A 14,427-nucleotide genomic window follows, 5' to 3' on the forward strand; every position below is an offset into this window, starting at 1 on the left:
TCTTCCTATTTCCAACAGAGGTGACTGGAACTAAAATTTCTCTTCCTGCCTGGAATTAATGCTTGGAGCTACTGCACTCTTTGGTAATCCTGAGGTGATAACCACAGGATAATATGACAATACACCAGGAATACAGAGAAGGAAAATAAATAAAACCCTGCCCTTGATCCACATCAAGTTGCTAGAACAACCCTGAGTACACCTGCCTCTGGGCTTTTGTTAAGTGAGCAATAAATGGCCTTATTTGCAACCATTCTTAGTCAGGGATTACAGTGATTAGCAGGTGATTACAATACACCAAGGCTACCTACGGTCATGTGAGCTTGAAAAGAATGTGTAACCTGCGATTTTTTTTAAAAGATTTTTTATTTTTATTTTTTTTTGAGATTTTATTTATTTATTTATGAGAGAGAGAGAGAGACAGAGAAGCAGAGGGAGAAACAGGCTCCCTTGCTGAGCAAGGAGCCCCATGCAGGACTCAATCCCAGGACCCCGGGATCATGACCTGAGTTGAAGGCAGACACTTAACCGACTGAGCCACCCAGGCGCCCCTGTAACCTGCTATTGTTGGATAAAGTAGTCCAGAGATGTCAATTATATCCAGTTGATTGATGGTGCTGTTGAGTTCAACTATATCTTTAATAATTTTCTGCCTGCTATATCTGTCCACTTCCTATAGAGTGTTAAAGTCTCCAACTACAACAGAGGATTCACCTGTTTCTCCTTGCAGTTCTATCAGTTTTTGCCTCCTGTAGTTTGATGCTCTATCGTTAGACAAAACATTAAGGATTATTATGTCATCTTGGAGTATTGACCCCTTTATCATTATTAGATACCCCTCTTTATCCCTAACTTTTCCTGCTCTGAAGTCTACTCTGTCTGAAATTAATATAACTACTCCTTTCTTTTGATTAGTGTTATCATGGTATTTTTTTCCTATCCATTTATTCTGTGTCTTTGTATTTATTTATTTATTTTTAAGATTTTATTTATTTATGAGAGAGAGAGAGAAAGAGCACATGAGTGGAGGGCGGGGCAGAGGAGAGAATCTTTAAGCAGACTCTCCACTGAGCTCCATCCCACAACTCACAAGACAATGACCTGAGCCAAAAACAAAAGTCAGACACTTAAATGACTGAGCCACCCAGGCACCCCTCTTTATATTTAAAGTCAGTTTCTTGTAGACAACATATATTTAGGTCTTGGTTTTGGATACACTCTGATAATCACTTTTAATTGGTGTATTTAGATCATTATCATTTAAGGTGATTATTGATATATTTGGATTAATATCTACCATATTTGTTATTGTTTTCTATTTACAGCTCTTGTTCTTTTGTCTTTCACACTTTTTCTGTATTTTGTAGTTTTAATTGAGATTTTATAATTTCATTTTCTGCAGTTCTTGGATATTTGTTTTCTTCAGCCTTTTTTTTTTTTCTTTGCTTTTCAGTTTTGGAAGTTTCTATAACCATATCCTCAAGCTCAGAGATTCTTTCTTAGCCATACCAGTCTAATAATGAGGCCATCAAAGGCATTCTTCATTTGTTAGTGTTTTTTATCTCTAGCATTTCTTTTTGTTTGTTTCTTAGAATATCCATCTCTCTGCTTACATTATCTGTTCCTTTATGTTGTTCACTTTTTCCATCAAAGTCCTAAGCCTATTAATCATAGTCATTTTAAATTCCTAATATAATAATTCCAACATCCCTACCATATCTGATTCTGGTTCTAATGCTTGTTCAGTCTCCTCAAACTATATTTTCTGCCTTTTGGTATGCTTGTAATTTTTGTTAAAATCCAGACATGATGTACTAGGTGAAATGAACTCTGGCAAATAAGCCTTTAATGGTGTGGTGTAAGGTATAGGAGAAGGGGAAACATTGTATAGTCCTATGATAAGGTCTCAAGTCTTTTGAAGAGCATATGCATCTGGTCTGTGAACTTCACCAGTGCTTCTCAATATCCCCCACTCCCACCTTTGGTGGCACAGGATGGCTAGAGGAAGCTGGAATTGGGTATTTCTCTTCTCTCACATAGAAGGTTAGAGTTGAGGTATTTACCTTCCTCCAAATAAGTTAGGCCCTAATGAAACCCCCATAGGTTAGGCTTTGGTAAAATAGTTTATCTTGAGGGCAGAACTTAGGAAGAACAGTATGGTCTGGTATTTTTCAAAATGGTTACTTTCCCCCTTCTCCTGAGAGAAACATGAGGGAATTTTTCTCCAATCTTCACTGTGAGGACCTGGTAGTTTCTAGAGATCCCTTTGACTGGGACCCCTGGAGTTTTAAACTCTCAGACTTGTTCCTACTGAGCCTCCCGCAATTCATCAATTAAAGTGTAAGTTTTCAAGGCACTTGGGTGGCTCATTTAGTTAAGCATCTGTCTTTGGCTCAGGTCATGATCCCAGAGTCCTGGGATCGAGCCCCCATTGGGTTCCCTGCTCAGCAGGGGGCCTCCTTCTCCCTCTCCCTGTGCTTGTGCTCTCTCTCAGATAAATAAATAAAATCTAAAAAAAAAAGTGTTAAGTTTTCTACCAGGCACTGGTTCCTGCAGAAGTGTCTGCTCCTGGGTTTCTGCTCCAGGAAGCTGTGATTCTCTGTATCGCCTATCTCTCCAATCTGGGGAGCAATGGTTTGTCCTGTGGCCTCCCTTCTCTGAAGGATCTAAGAAGTTGCTAGTTTTCAGTTTGTTCAACTTTTTACATGTTGTTAGGATGGAGTAGCAACTTCTTGCATATATTTTTCAAAAGATTTCTGTGCACTTGCTTTTTGGTTGCAAAACTGTGCTCCTGTGGAACATGTTTTTTAACCTGCTTAAATATTTCACTTGACAGTACATCTTTAAAATTTTTCTATGGTAATATAGATTTACATCATCATTTTTATTGACTGCATGATATTCATTGTATAGTTCTATCACAATTTATTGAACTGTCCTACTGACAGAAGCTTCATATTTTTCAACATTACAAACAATGCTGCAGCAAATACCCTTGCATAAGTTTGTATACTTATATGGTGATTTCCCCATGAAAATTCCATTAAAATAATATTAATTTTTTTCCAATTATAAAAGTAAGGCATGTTCATCATAGAAAATTTGAAAAATACAGAGAAGTCCATGCCCAGAAATAACCATTGTCAATATTTGGTCATGTTCTAATATTAGGTATAAGAAGACTGTCTAATAAATAATAAGCTATTGCCAAGCCCTGTTCTTCCTGGGAGACATTCTGCCTTATTAACGTGACTTTTATAAATAGAGATTACACATCAATTTTACTAGTTTAACTTTGTGAGTTCTGGAGGCACTCTTATTTTCCCTATGAATCATTTATATTCCTACAAATGTATTTAAGAGCAATTTGTAGGGGCGCCTGGGTGGCTCAGTTGGTTAAGCGACTGCCTTCGGCTCAGGTCATGATCCTGGAGTCTCGGGATCGGGTCCTGCATCGGACTCCCTGCTCAGGCTTTGGTAAAATAGTTTATCTTGAGGGCAGAACTTAGGAAGAACAGTATGGTCTGGTATTTTTCAAAATGGTTACTTTCCCCCTTCTCCTGAGAGAAACATGAGGGAATTTTTCTCCAATCTTCACTGTGAGGACCTGGTAGTTTCTAGAGATCCCTTTGACTGGGACCCCTGGAGTTTTAAACTCTCAGACTTGTTCCCTACTGAGCCTCCCGCAATTCACCCTCTGTCCTCTGATTCTCCCCCCTCTCATGTTCTCTCTCTCTGTCTCATTCTCTCTCTCAAATAAATAAATAAAATCTTTAAAAAAAAAAAAAGAGCAATTTGTAATAAGATTAATTTTCTTGTCTTGTTTCCAGGTTTAAGAAGATTCCCAAGTGACTGTAAAATTAAACACAAGCATGTTGAAAGTAAATTTCAGTGTTGCAGTAAAATTCCTATTTTGCTCTTTCATGTATATGCATTGCTTTGCCTATTTTTTTTTTTAAAGATTTTATTTATTTATTTGAGAGAGAGAGAGGGCATGAGCAGGAAGAAAGGCAGAGGGAGAGGAAGACTCCTCACTGAGCAGGGAGCCTGATACAGGACTCTATCCCAGGACCCCAAGACCAAGACCCCAGCCAAAGTCAGAAGCCAGATGCTTAACCAACTGAGTCACCCAGGCACCCCCACTGCTTTGCCTATTCTGTGCTTTTACATTCTGCCTATTGTTCTTTAGGTTAAACATCTTCATTTCCAGACTATTAATATGAGCACTCAAGAAAGAATATTGTTTGCTCTAGATTATTAGAAACACAAAACAACAGACACTGTGGTAGGCTGTCATAAAAGGGACATAATATGGCCACTGACATGATGGCAAAGTGGCACAGTCTACCTCCCAGAACCTAAACCCAAAGATACCTCAGAAATAAGAAATGAATGGATATTAAAAAAAAGAGAGAGAGGGGCGCCTGGGTGGTTCAGTCAGCTAAGTGGCTGCCTTTGACTCAGGTCATGATCCCAGGGTCCTGGAATCAAGCCCCACATCTGTCTCCCTGCTCAGCAGAGAGTCTGCTTCTCCCTCTCCCTACCACTCTGCCTACTTGTGCTCTCTATCTTTCTGTCAAATAAATAAATAAAATCTTTAAAAAGAGAGAGAGAGAGAGAGAAGAAAACCAGCAGAAACCCCTGGAGGGTCAGAAGGTGACTGTGATTTGGTAAAGAAGGGAAACAGTAGCCCTGTACAGAGGAAAGCCAGGCTCCAAACATGGGGAGTGAATTTGCAGAGAAATTTTGAGTTGGGCTCTACCCCAACATTGCCCAGACTCAGATCACTGCCTTCCCTATCAGTGCTACCACATTACCGGAAAGCAGATTCATAGGGGAACACTATTGGGATGTAGAGTAAAACAAGCACAGTAAATGCTGACTTAACCAGTAAGCATCAAAGGGCTTCCTCCTACCTCCCCCAACCCATAGACCTTCTTTTCATCCAGAGGACTAGATGATACATTCTTAGAAAAGAAAAAGCCTAGGGTAAGATACAGAGAGGTTCACTAAAGAGCACAGCATCCTGATGAGAATGAGGATATTCAAAGTTGGAACCCTGCTCACCAGGGGTGGCACAGCTAAGGCTTAGGTTTTGATTCCTCCCACTCCTTTCTCCATCCATTACCTACCAAGATGACTGATAATTGATACCCATGAAGGAAAATTACCTCATAGGGAAAAATAACAAGAAAATTAGAAAGGCAATAAACTAGTGTACTCTAGATGACAAGAATTAATAGAATACATGCCAAATAAATGTCCCTCAAGAGGATACTGATAATGAAGCAGACACAATTAATAAAGAAATAGGTAGGATTACTGAATATTCAAAACACTGCTGAAATAAACTCATTAGATGACATAAACAGCAAAATGGACATAGCCCAAGATCACATCAAGAAATGTTTCCAGAAGACATTGCGAAGGAATTAGAGATGAAAAATATAAAAATTAAGAAATATGGAGGCTAGACATAGAAATATCGGCATTTCTATAATAGGAGTGCTAACAGGAGAGAAAAAAAGTAAATGGAGGGAAGATGATACATGAAAAAAAGTGAGGACTTCCAAAGAAAGATTGATATTGAAAGGGTATATAGGGTGATAAATAGGGTTGATATAGGAAAATGAATACTTACTGATATTTTAATGAAATTTAAGAACTCCAAAGGCAAAGAGAAAATTTTAAAACCTTTCTAAGAAGAGCAGCTCACCAATAAAGAAAATCAATCAGAATGTGTCAGACTTCTCAAGAGCAACATTAGGAGCAGGAAAGCAATGAAGAAATATTTTCAAAATATTAAAAACAAACTTTTTAAAGATTGTATTTATTTATTTATCTGTCCGAGAGAGAGAGACAGAAAGAGAGAGAGAGACTGAGAGCACAAGCAGGGCGAGTGGCAGGCAGAGGGGAGAAGCAGGCTCCCTGCTGAGCAAGGAACCTGATGCAGGACTCAATCCCAGGACTCTGGGATCATGACCTGAGCCAAAGGCAGACACTTAACCAACTGAGCCACCCTAGCATCCCTAAAAACAGAAACTTTAACTCTAAAATTTTATATTCAGCTGAGCTATCAATTAAATGTGAAGGTACAATAAATATATTCTCAGACCTTCAAGGTCTCAGCAGATTATCACAAAGACCCTACGAAAATATTCCTGGAGGAAGTAATCTATCAAAAATTTTAGGAAATGCTATAAAATATAAGATAGTAAGAATAAGAAAATAACTTCCTGAAGTTTATTGTCTAAAAAAGCATTGTATAGGGGCGTCTGGGTGGCTCAGTCAGTTAAGTGTTGGTCTCTTGTTTTCAGCTCAGGTTGTGATCTTGGGGTTATGGGAGAGAGCCCTGCATTGGGCTCCATGCTCAGCAGGGAGTCTGCTTGAGATTTTCTCTCTCCCTTTCTCTCTGCCCCTCCTCCGACTTATGCTCTCTCTTCCTCCCTCTCTCTCTCTGGAATGGATGAATAAATCTTAAAAAAAAAAAAAAAAAAAAAAGCAGGGGGCTCCTGGGGTGGCTCAGTCGGTTAAGCTGCTGACTCTTGATTTCGGCTCAGGTCATGATCTCAGGTCCTGGGATTGAGTCCCACATCAGGCTCTGCCCTCAGTGGGGAGTTGGCTTGGGGTTTTCTCTCTCCCACATCCTCTGCCCGTCTTCCTGCTGGTGCTCTCTCTCTCTCAAATAAATTTTTTTTTTTTTAAAGATTATATTGGGCGCCTGGGTGGCTGAGTTGGTTAGGCAACTGCCTTCGGCTGGGGTCATGATCCTGGAGTCCTTGGATCGAGTCCCGCATCGGGCTCCCTGCTCGGCGGGGAGTCTCCTTCTCCCGCTGACCCTCCCCCCTCTCATGTGCTCTCTCTCATTCTCTCTCTCTCTCAAATAAATAAATAAAATCTTAAAAAAAAAAAAGATTTATTTATTTGACAGAGAGACACAGCGAGAGAGGGAATACAAGCAGGGGGAGTGGGAGAGGGAGAAGCAGGCTCCCCGCGGAGCAGGGAGCCCGATGCAGGGCTCGATCCCAGGACCCCGGGATCATGACCTGGGCCTAAGGCAGACACTTAACGACTGAGCCACCCAGGCGCCCCTCTCAAATAAATATTTTTTTTATAAAGGCATTTTAGGGGCACCTGGGTGACTCAGTTTGTTAAGCATCCACCTTCAGCTCAGGTCATGATCCCAGGGCCCTGGGATCGAGCCCCACATCGGGCTTCCTGCTCAGTGGGAAGTCTGCTTCTCCCTCTGCCCCTCCCCCACCCGTGCGCTCTCGAGCTCTCAAGCTCTCGAGCTCTCTCACTCAGTCTCTCTCTCAATAAATAAAATCTTTTTTAAAAAGGCATTTTATACACATACATACACACCCCAGATATAACAAAGTAGGGCACAGAATGCAATATCCAGAGATAGGGAAGAGTGCATGTGTTAAAGTATTTATCCTACTAAGGAGGAAGATACAGATAGGTATTGATAAATTTCATAAATTAAGGGAAAAAATACAAGTAAATCCCTTAACAACTTAGGGATAACCAATGAAAAACAAATATAAAATGCATGCCTTTCAAACCCATAGATAAAACTGATTTATCCAAGGAAATGAACAAGAAGCAAAAGAGAGAAAATTTAAACAGTTCTAACATAGAAGTAATTTAATATGTTAAACACACCAAAGATAAAATTCTCAGATTGAATTAAAAAACAAAACCTAGCAGTATAATGTCTATATGAGACACTTAAAAGTAAGGTTGGACAAGTTAGAACAAAAAGATGGGAAAAGACAACTATGAACCAAAAGAAAGCCAAGCAGATGTCTAATATCAGACCAAAAATAGAATTCAAGGCAAATATCATCATTAAGGGCAAAGAGAGACTATAGATAAAGAACATGTAATATATAGAAAATATAATGCATCTATATTAACATAGATGCTTATTACAATATAACTTCAAAATATACAAAATAGTAACTGACCCCTGGCTCTCCCTGCAGCCCTCTAAAATGATGTCTATTTTTTTAGAGCAGGAGGAGGGGCCGAGGGAGAGGAAGAAAGAGAATCTTAAGCAGACTCCATGCCCAACACGGAGCCCAATACACGGCTCAATCTCATAACCCTGAGATCATGACCTGAGCAGAAATTAAGACTCAGATGCTTAACCGACTGAACCACCGAGGCGGACATCCCTAAAATGATGTCTATCTTAACTCCTATACCTCCCTCATCAGTTGGCCTGGAAATGAGGTGGGGGTCTTCCTCACTCCTCAATGCTACTCCTAGATCATTCTTCCCTACTCTCTAATAATACTCAACTTTAAATCTCCTGTCATAACACTATATACCACCCATTGCCTTCTCTGTTGTAGTCTCTTGCCTGCTCCTTGCTTACTGTCACCCTATCCAGTACTTCTGTCATAATCCCTAGCAATTTCAATATTCATTTAGTTCTTTCCAACACCTGGCCTTGCAATGTTTTGATCTGTTCTCCTTCAGTGACTTAATCCTCTAGCCATTTAGTCATACCCTTGACTTTGTCATTGTAAAAACAAAACAAAACAAAAAACCCCCCTGCAACCATTCCATAATCCAGTTTCAAGTAACTCATTCTCCAAACATCACCTCTTTACAGATCACCCCAGCTAGTACCCCAACTCTAACAATCCTTTGATCTCCACAGAGACCTTGTACTTCATTGATTCTACCACCTTCATAGTGCCCCTCACCCTTTCATGTCCTCAGTTCCTTTGTAATCTACTTTAAATTCCATGATAGATAATAATGATAGATAATCTGTCCCTTGCATATGTGCTCAACTCAAACTCACTTGCTCCTCTTCTTGCTCCAGAGTACTCCTTGGTTGACCACAGCCCAGCTTAAATAAAATTTTCTCAGCCTACTCCATTCCTGTACTCTGGAAGCTGAATGTATCTTCAGAAAAACATTCAAACTTGCTGACTAGTCTTACATTAAATAATCATTAACCTCAACTGGCCCCATAATGCTGCCTGGCAAACATACTATATTTCCCTAATCCATTTACTCTGACTTTCCTGGACAGCAATTTTATATTTTCTCCTATCTCCTCAAATTTCTGAGGTCTTCTCTTTCATCTTCTTTCTTGGCTGATGACTACGTTCCTTTTTACACTGAGAAAATGGAAGCAATGATTAACTCCACATACTTCTACCACCACATCTCCCTAACTCTCTGCTTTTGTAACCATGTATCTACTTTCTTTCTTGTTACCTGTGGATAAAGTATCTGACTCCTTTCTAATGCCAGCCCCTCCCTTGAACACTAGATCCTATCTCTTTTCTTCTATTCAAGGACATTGCTTCAGCAATTCTCCCATCTCCTTCTGTATCATCATTTTTTCCCTCTCTATAACATGATGTTGTTTTTCTCAACTTTGAAAAAAAACCCCACAAAACCAAACAATTCTCTTAGGCCCACTTCCTCCACCACTTACTGCCCCATTTCTCCCCCTTCCTTTCATAACAAAGTTCCTTTTAAAAATTATGTAAACTAATAAATAAAATCTTAAAAAAAAAAAGGGGGGGGGGCGCCTGGGTGGCTCAGTTGTTAAGTGTCTGCCTTTGGCTCAGGTCATGATCCCAGGGTCCTGGGATCGGGCCCTGCATAGGGCTCCCTGCTCGGCGGGAAGTCTGCTTCTCTCTCTCCCACTCCCCCTGCTTGTGTTCCCTCTCTTGCGGTCTCTCTCTAATAAATAAAATCTTAAAAAAAAAAAAGTTATGTAAACTGTCTCTAATTTCTCTCCTCTCCTGAACCTACTCTAATTAGGTCTTTGTCCCTACTCCATCATCAGACTTGCTCCTGGCAAGGTCACCAACAACCTTCAGACTGTTAAATCCAATGGTCAATTTTCAGTCCTCTTACTTGACCTATCAGCCAACATTTGAAACTACCGATCACTCTGTTTCTTTGAAATAATTGTTTCACATGGGTTCCAGGACATTATACTCTCCTGGTTTGCCTCCTAACTTTCTGGCCACCTCTACATCTTTTTTGCTGGTTCCTTTTCATCTCTCTGACCCCAAGATGACTGGGGTCATTTTCAGAGTAATTCAGAGTTTACTTCTTGGACCTCTTGTCCTGTCTATACTCCCTTGATGGCCTCACTCAGTCTTATGGCTTTAAATACTATATATATGCTGATTCCAAATTTTTATCTCAGCTTTGACTTTCCTCCAAACTTTGCCCCTGAATTTTAGTCCTATATACACAGCTATCCACTTGATATCTTCACTTAGCTGAGCTCCTGATAGCACTAGCCCAGTCCCTGATGATACTTTTTGCCTTGAATTTGTAGCTTCAATTTATCTTATATAAAATAGCTATCTGTTTTATTTCTGTTTTTCATTTTGTTTTGTTTTTGGTGTTTCTGTTCATATTAGCCTGGAATACCTACTTATATCTCTTTCATAGCTTGTCCACAATCTTTTAAGTGTGTCTTATAATAGATAATATATGGCTAGACCTTAATTTTGAAATCCAGTCTTCGATCCAACCTGAGTTTCTGCCTTCTCATTAATGGAGTAAACTGATTAACATTTATTGTAATTCCAGTTATATTGGGACTCATTTTTGCCATCTTATAAAAATGAATATGATGGACAACTCTCTAAGAGCTAATTAGGAAAAAAAGAAGATTCAAATAATCAAATCACATAATGAAATTATGAGAACTAGCTACAGATACAACAGAGATAGAAAACAATATGATGGGGTGCCTGGGTGGCTCAGTTGGTTAAGCATCTGCCTTCAGCTCAGGTCATGATGTTGGGGTCTTAGGATAGAGCCCCATATTAGGCTCCCTGCTTCAGTGGGGAGTCTGCTTCTCTCTCTCCCTCTGCCCCTCCCCCCACCCATGCTCTCTCTCTAATAAATAAAATCTTTAAAAAGGAAGAAAAGAATATGATCGTCAATTATAAGCTAATAAACTAAATAACTTAGATGAAATAGATGATTTTTGGAAAACTATAAAATTTCAAAATTGGCAGAAGAAATTAAAAATATGAACAGACTGGGGCGCCTGGGTGGCTCAGTCGTTAAGTGTCTGCCTTCGGCTCAGGTCATGATCCCAGGGTCCTGGGATCGAGCCCCGCATCGGGCTCCCTGCTCGGCGGGAAGCCTGCTTCTCCCTCTCCCACTCCCCCTGCTTGTGTTCCCTCTCTCGTTGTGTCTCTCTCTGTCAAATAAAATCTTTAAAAAAAAAAAAAAAATGAACAGACCAAATACCTATAAATAAATTAAATAGCAATTAAAGACCTTTCCCCCAGAAAAAAAAGCCTTAGGCTTTATGGTTTTACAGTGAGTTTTACCAAGCTTTCAAGGGACAAATAATCCCTTTATCAATTAAATTGCTCCAGAAAACAGGAAAAGGGAAAAAGCTGCCTAATGATTTATTCCAAAATCAGATAGTACAAGAAGAGAGAATCATAACCCATGTCACTGATGAAAATAGATTTTAAAAAATAAATGCAAAAAGGGCGCCTGGGTGGCTCAGGCTCAGCAACTGCCTTCGGCTCAGGTCATGATCCTAGAGTCCCGGGATCAAGTTCCGCATAGGGCTCCCTGCTCAGTGGGAAGTATGCTTCTCCCTCTGACTCTATCCCCTCTTGTGCTCTCTCTCTTTCTCTCTCTCTCAAATAAATAAAATCTTTAAATAAATAAATAAATAAATGCAAAGAAGTATTATCCAACTGAATTCAACAGCCAAGGTGTTCTTCCAGGAACACAAGAATAGCTTAACATGAGAAAACTGTCAATGTTATTGACTATATTTATAGAGTAAAGGAGAAAAATCACATAGTCATTCCAAGAGTTGAAGTATAAAGCACTTGATAAGGTTACACATTTATATTTATAATGTCTTCAGAAACACAGGAATATTAATTCTCTATACTAGCAATAATGAACCAGAAATGGCAATACCATTCATAAAAGCACCAAAAATTGTAAGATATTTAACAATTAATTCACAAACATGGCACAACACCTTTACCCTGAAATTTTTAAATTCTATTAAAGGACATAAAAGAAGATCTGGAAAAAATTATAAAGTATGTTCTTAGATAAGACAGCTTAGCTTAGTAAGGATGTCAGCTCTTCAAAAATTATAAGTTCAAATCATATTTTAAAATGTTAGCAGGAACTTTTTTAGAAACTTGAGAAACTCATTCTAAAATGTATATGGAATAGTAGCCCATGAAAAGATGAATCAATTTTGAAAAAGAAAATGAAAAAGGGGATGATAATACAACTATTAAGAGCTGGCACACTACAGAAATTTTAAAAAACAGCAGCAGCAAGATAGAGACACGAGAACAAATAAACCAACAAACAGAACAAACAGAAAGCTCATAAATAGACCCATGATACACAGAACCTGACATATGAAAAAGGTGGCATCACAAAGGTGGCAAAGCCATCTTCATGAGGAAAGAATAGATTGCTTAGAAATTCTGTTGATGTGTGAAGAAAAATTAAGTTAGATCCCTACCTTACGCTGAATACAAAGAACTTCAGACAGCTTAAAGATATAATAAAAAGGTGACACCTGGGTGGCTCAGTTGTTAAGCGTCTGCCTTCAGCTCAGGTCATGATCCTAGAGTCCTGGGATCGAGCCCCGCATCGGGCTCCCTGCTCCGCGGGAGGCCTGCTTCTCCCTCTGCTGCTCCCCTTGCTTGTGTTCCCTCTCTCCCTGCCTCTCTCTCTGTCAAATAAATAAATAAAATCTTAAAAAAAAAAAAAAGATATGATAAAAAAATAAAACTATCAAGCTAATGGAAGAAAATGTAGGAAAATATCTTTGTAACTTATCCCTCAATTATATCTCAATAAAGCTGAAATTAAAAACAAAATGAAACTTAAGGCCAAAACTTGTTGGATTATTTGCCAGGATGGCAAAATTTAATAAGAATACCAAATCTTGGCAAAATGTGTGGGGAGACTGACCTCTTGTGCATAGGATGTGGAAGTGTAAGCTGCCTTAGCCATTCTGGGAAGCAACCTGAAAATATTTATTGAAGTGTGTGTGTGCCTTGGAATCCCAAGATCCCATCTCTTGGTATATGTCCTAGAAGAAAATGTCATGTGGGTTATCATGGGAACATATACAAAAGTTCATCCAACTTTTTTCAAGATAGTAGGAAGTAAAAGCAATCCAGCCATTTTAACCAGGGGAACAGTTACATAAAAGAGGGTGGATGCAGACTATGGAAGAAATGTAGCAACTAAAAGCAACAAAGTAGGTGTACATATAGCACACAGGTAGATTTTAAACCCATAAGTTAAAAGAGAAAAATATAGAAGGATATTTAAGGCATAAAATTATTCATGCGTATTAAAAACAAATACACACCTTTGTATATATTATTCCCACACCTCTTCCCATAGCTCTTCCTAAAAACTACACACAGGAAAAAAGAAAGCAAATAAAAATTCCTACAACTGATACTAAAATGCGGGGGGGAAATCCTAGTCTCTAATTTATTTTTTTTTAAGATTTTATTTATTTATTTGAGAGAGACACAGAGAGAGAGAGAGCACAGAGGAAGAGTGAGAGGGAGAAGCTGACTCCACGCTGAGCAGAGAGCCTGACATGGGGCCGGATCCTAGGACCCTGAGGTCATGACCTAAGCTGAAGGCAGACACTTAACGGACTGAGCCTCCCCTACAATGTCTAATTTAAATGCAAGTTGGGAAAGATAAAGTAGAGACCATCCAGAACCCCGTAAGTGTGTCAAGGTCACAGAATCTGCTTGAAAAGAGTGGAGAATATGTAGTCTTAGTGTTGGTAACATCAACAAGGGTTTGCTGGTAACATAAACAAGGGTTTGCTCCCAGAAGGAAATTACCCAGCCCCTAGTGGGAACAGCTGAGAGCTGGCCTGAAATCTGGCAGACTGGCCCTGGCAACAAGAGTAAAAATATATGGGCTTGGAAAAGTCAATAGGAACAAGGGTACAGTTTTGGGAAAGTGCCACCGTCAGGAGAAACAGGCACTTTGGAAAGTAGTCATTGTTCCTTGAAGACAGCAGCCAGTGGTAAACAGAAGAAAGAAAAGAAGTAACTGGTAATAAGTACCCCACTGAAAAAACAAATAGAATCAGAAATCTGACCACAAAAAAAGCCACTTAAGAAAACTGCTTTTCACTATAGCAACAGAAGAGGGAGCCCTTGAGCTGAAAAAAAAAAAACGAGGAGGCCCTTGAAATCCTGTCCATTCTCCTTTGAAAGATCCATCTGTTAAAAACTGACTCAGGGGGCGCCTGGGTGGCTCAGTCGTTAAGCGTCTGCCTTCGGCTCAGGTCATGATCCCAGGGTCCTGGGATCGAGCCCCGCATCGAGCCCCGCATCGAGCCCCGCATCGAGCCCCGCATCGAGCCCCGCATCGAGCCCCGCATCG

The 14,427-nt window shown here is 39.6% G+C and overlaps 2 protein-coding genes across 2 annotated transcripts in view; one reads left to right on the forward strand and one right to left on the reverse strand.

The window, feature by feature from the left end:
- The window catches only part of FAM186A (family with sequence similarity 186 member A), a 76,195-nt gene extending 72,343 nt beyond the window's left edge, over positions 1–3,852 (forward strand). The window contains exon 11 of the mRNA XM_035002902.1: positions 3,831–3,852. Coding sequence (XP_034858793.1) covers positions 3,831–3,852 — 22 coding nt within the window. The remainder of the gene's footprint in view (positions 1–3,830) is intronic.
- Positions 1–14,427, reverse strand: part of LARP4 (La ribonucleoprotein 4) — a 204,937-nt gene that overhangs the window by 146,249 nt on the left and 44,261 nt on the right. The window lies entirely within an intron of this gene.

Source organism: Mirounga leonina, unplaced genomic scaffold (assembly GCF_011800145.1).
Source record: "Mirounga leonina isolate KUSES-001 unplaced genomic scaffold, KU_Mleo_1.0 Mir_126, whole genome shotgun sequence".
NCBI lineage: Eukaryota > Metazoa > Chordata > Mammalia > Carnivora > Phocidae > Mirounga > Mirounga leonina.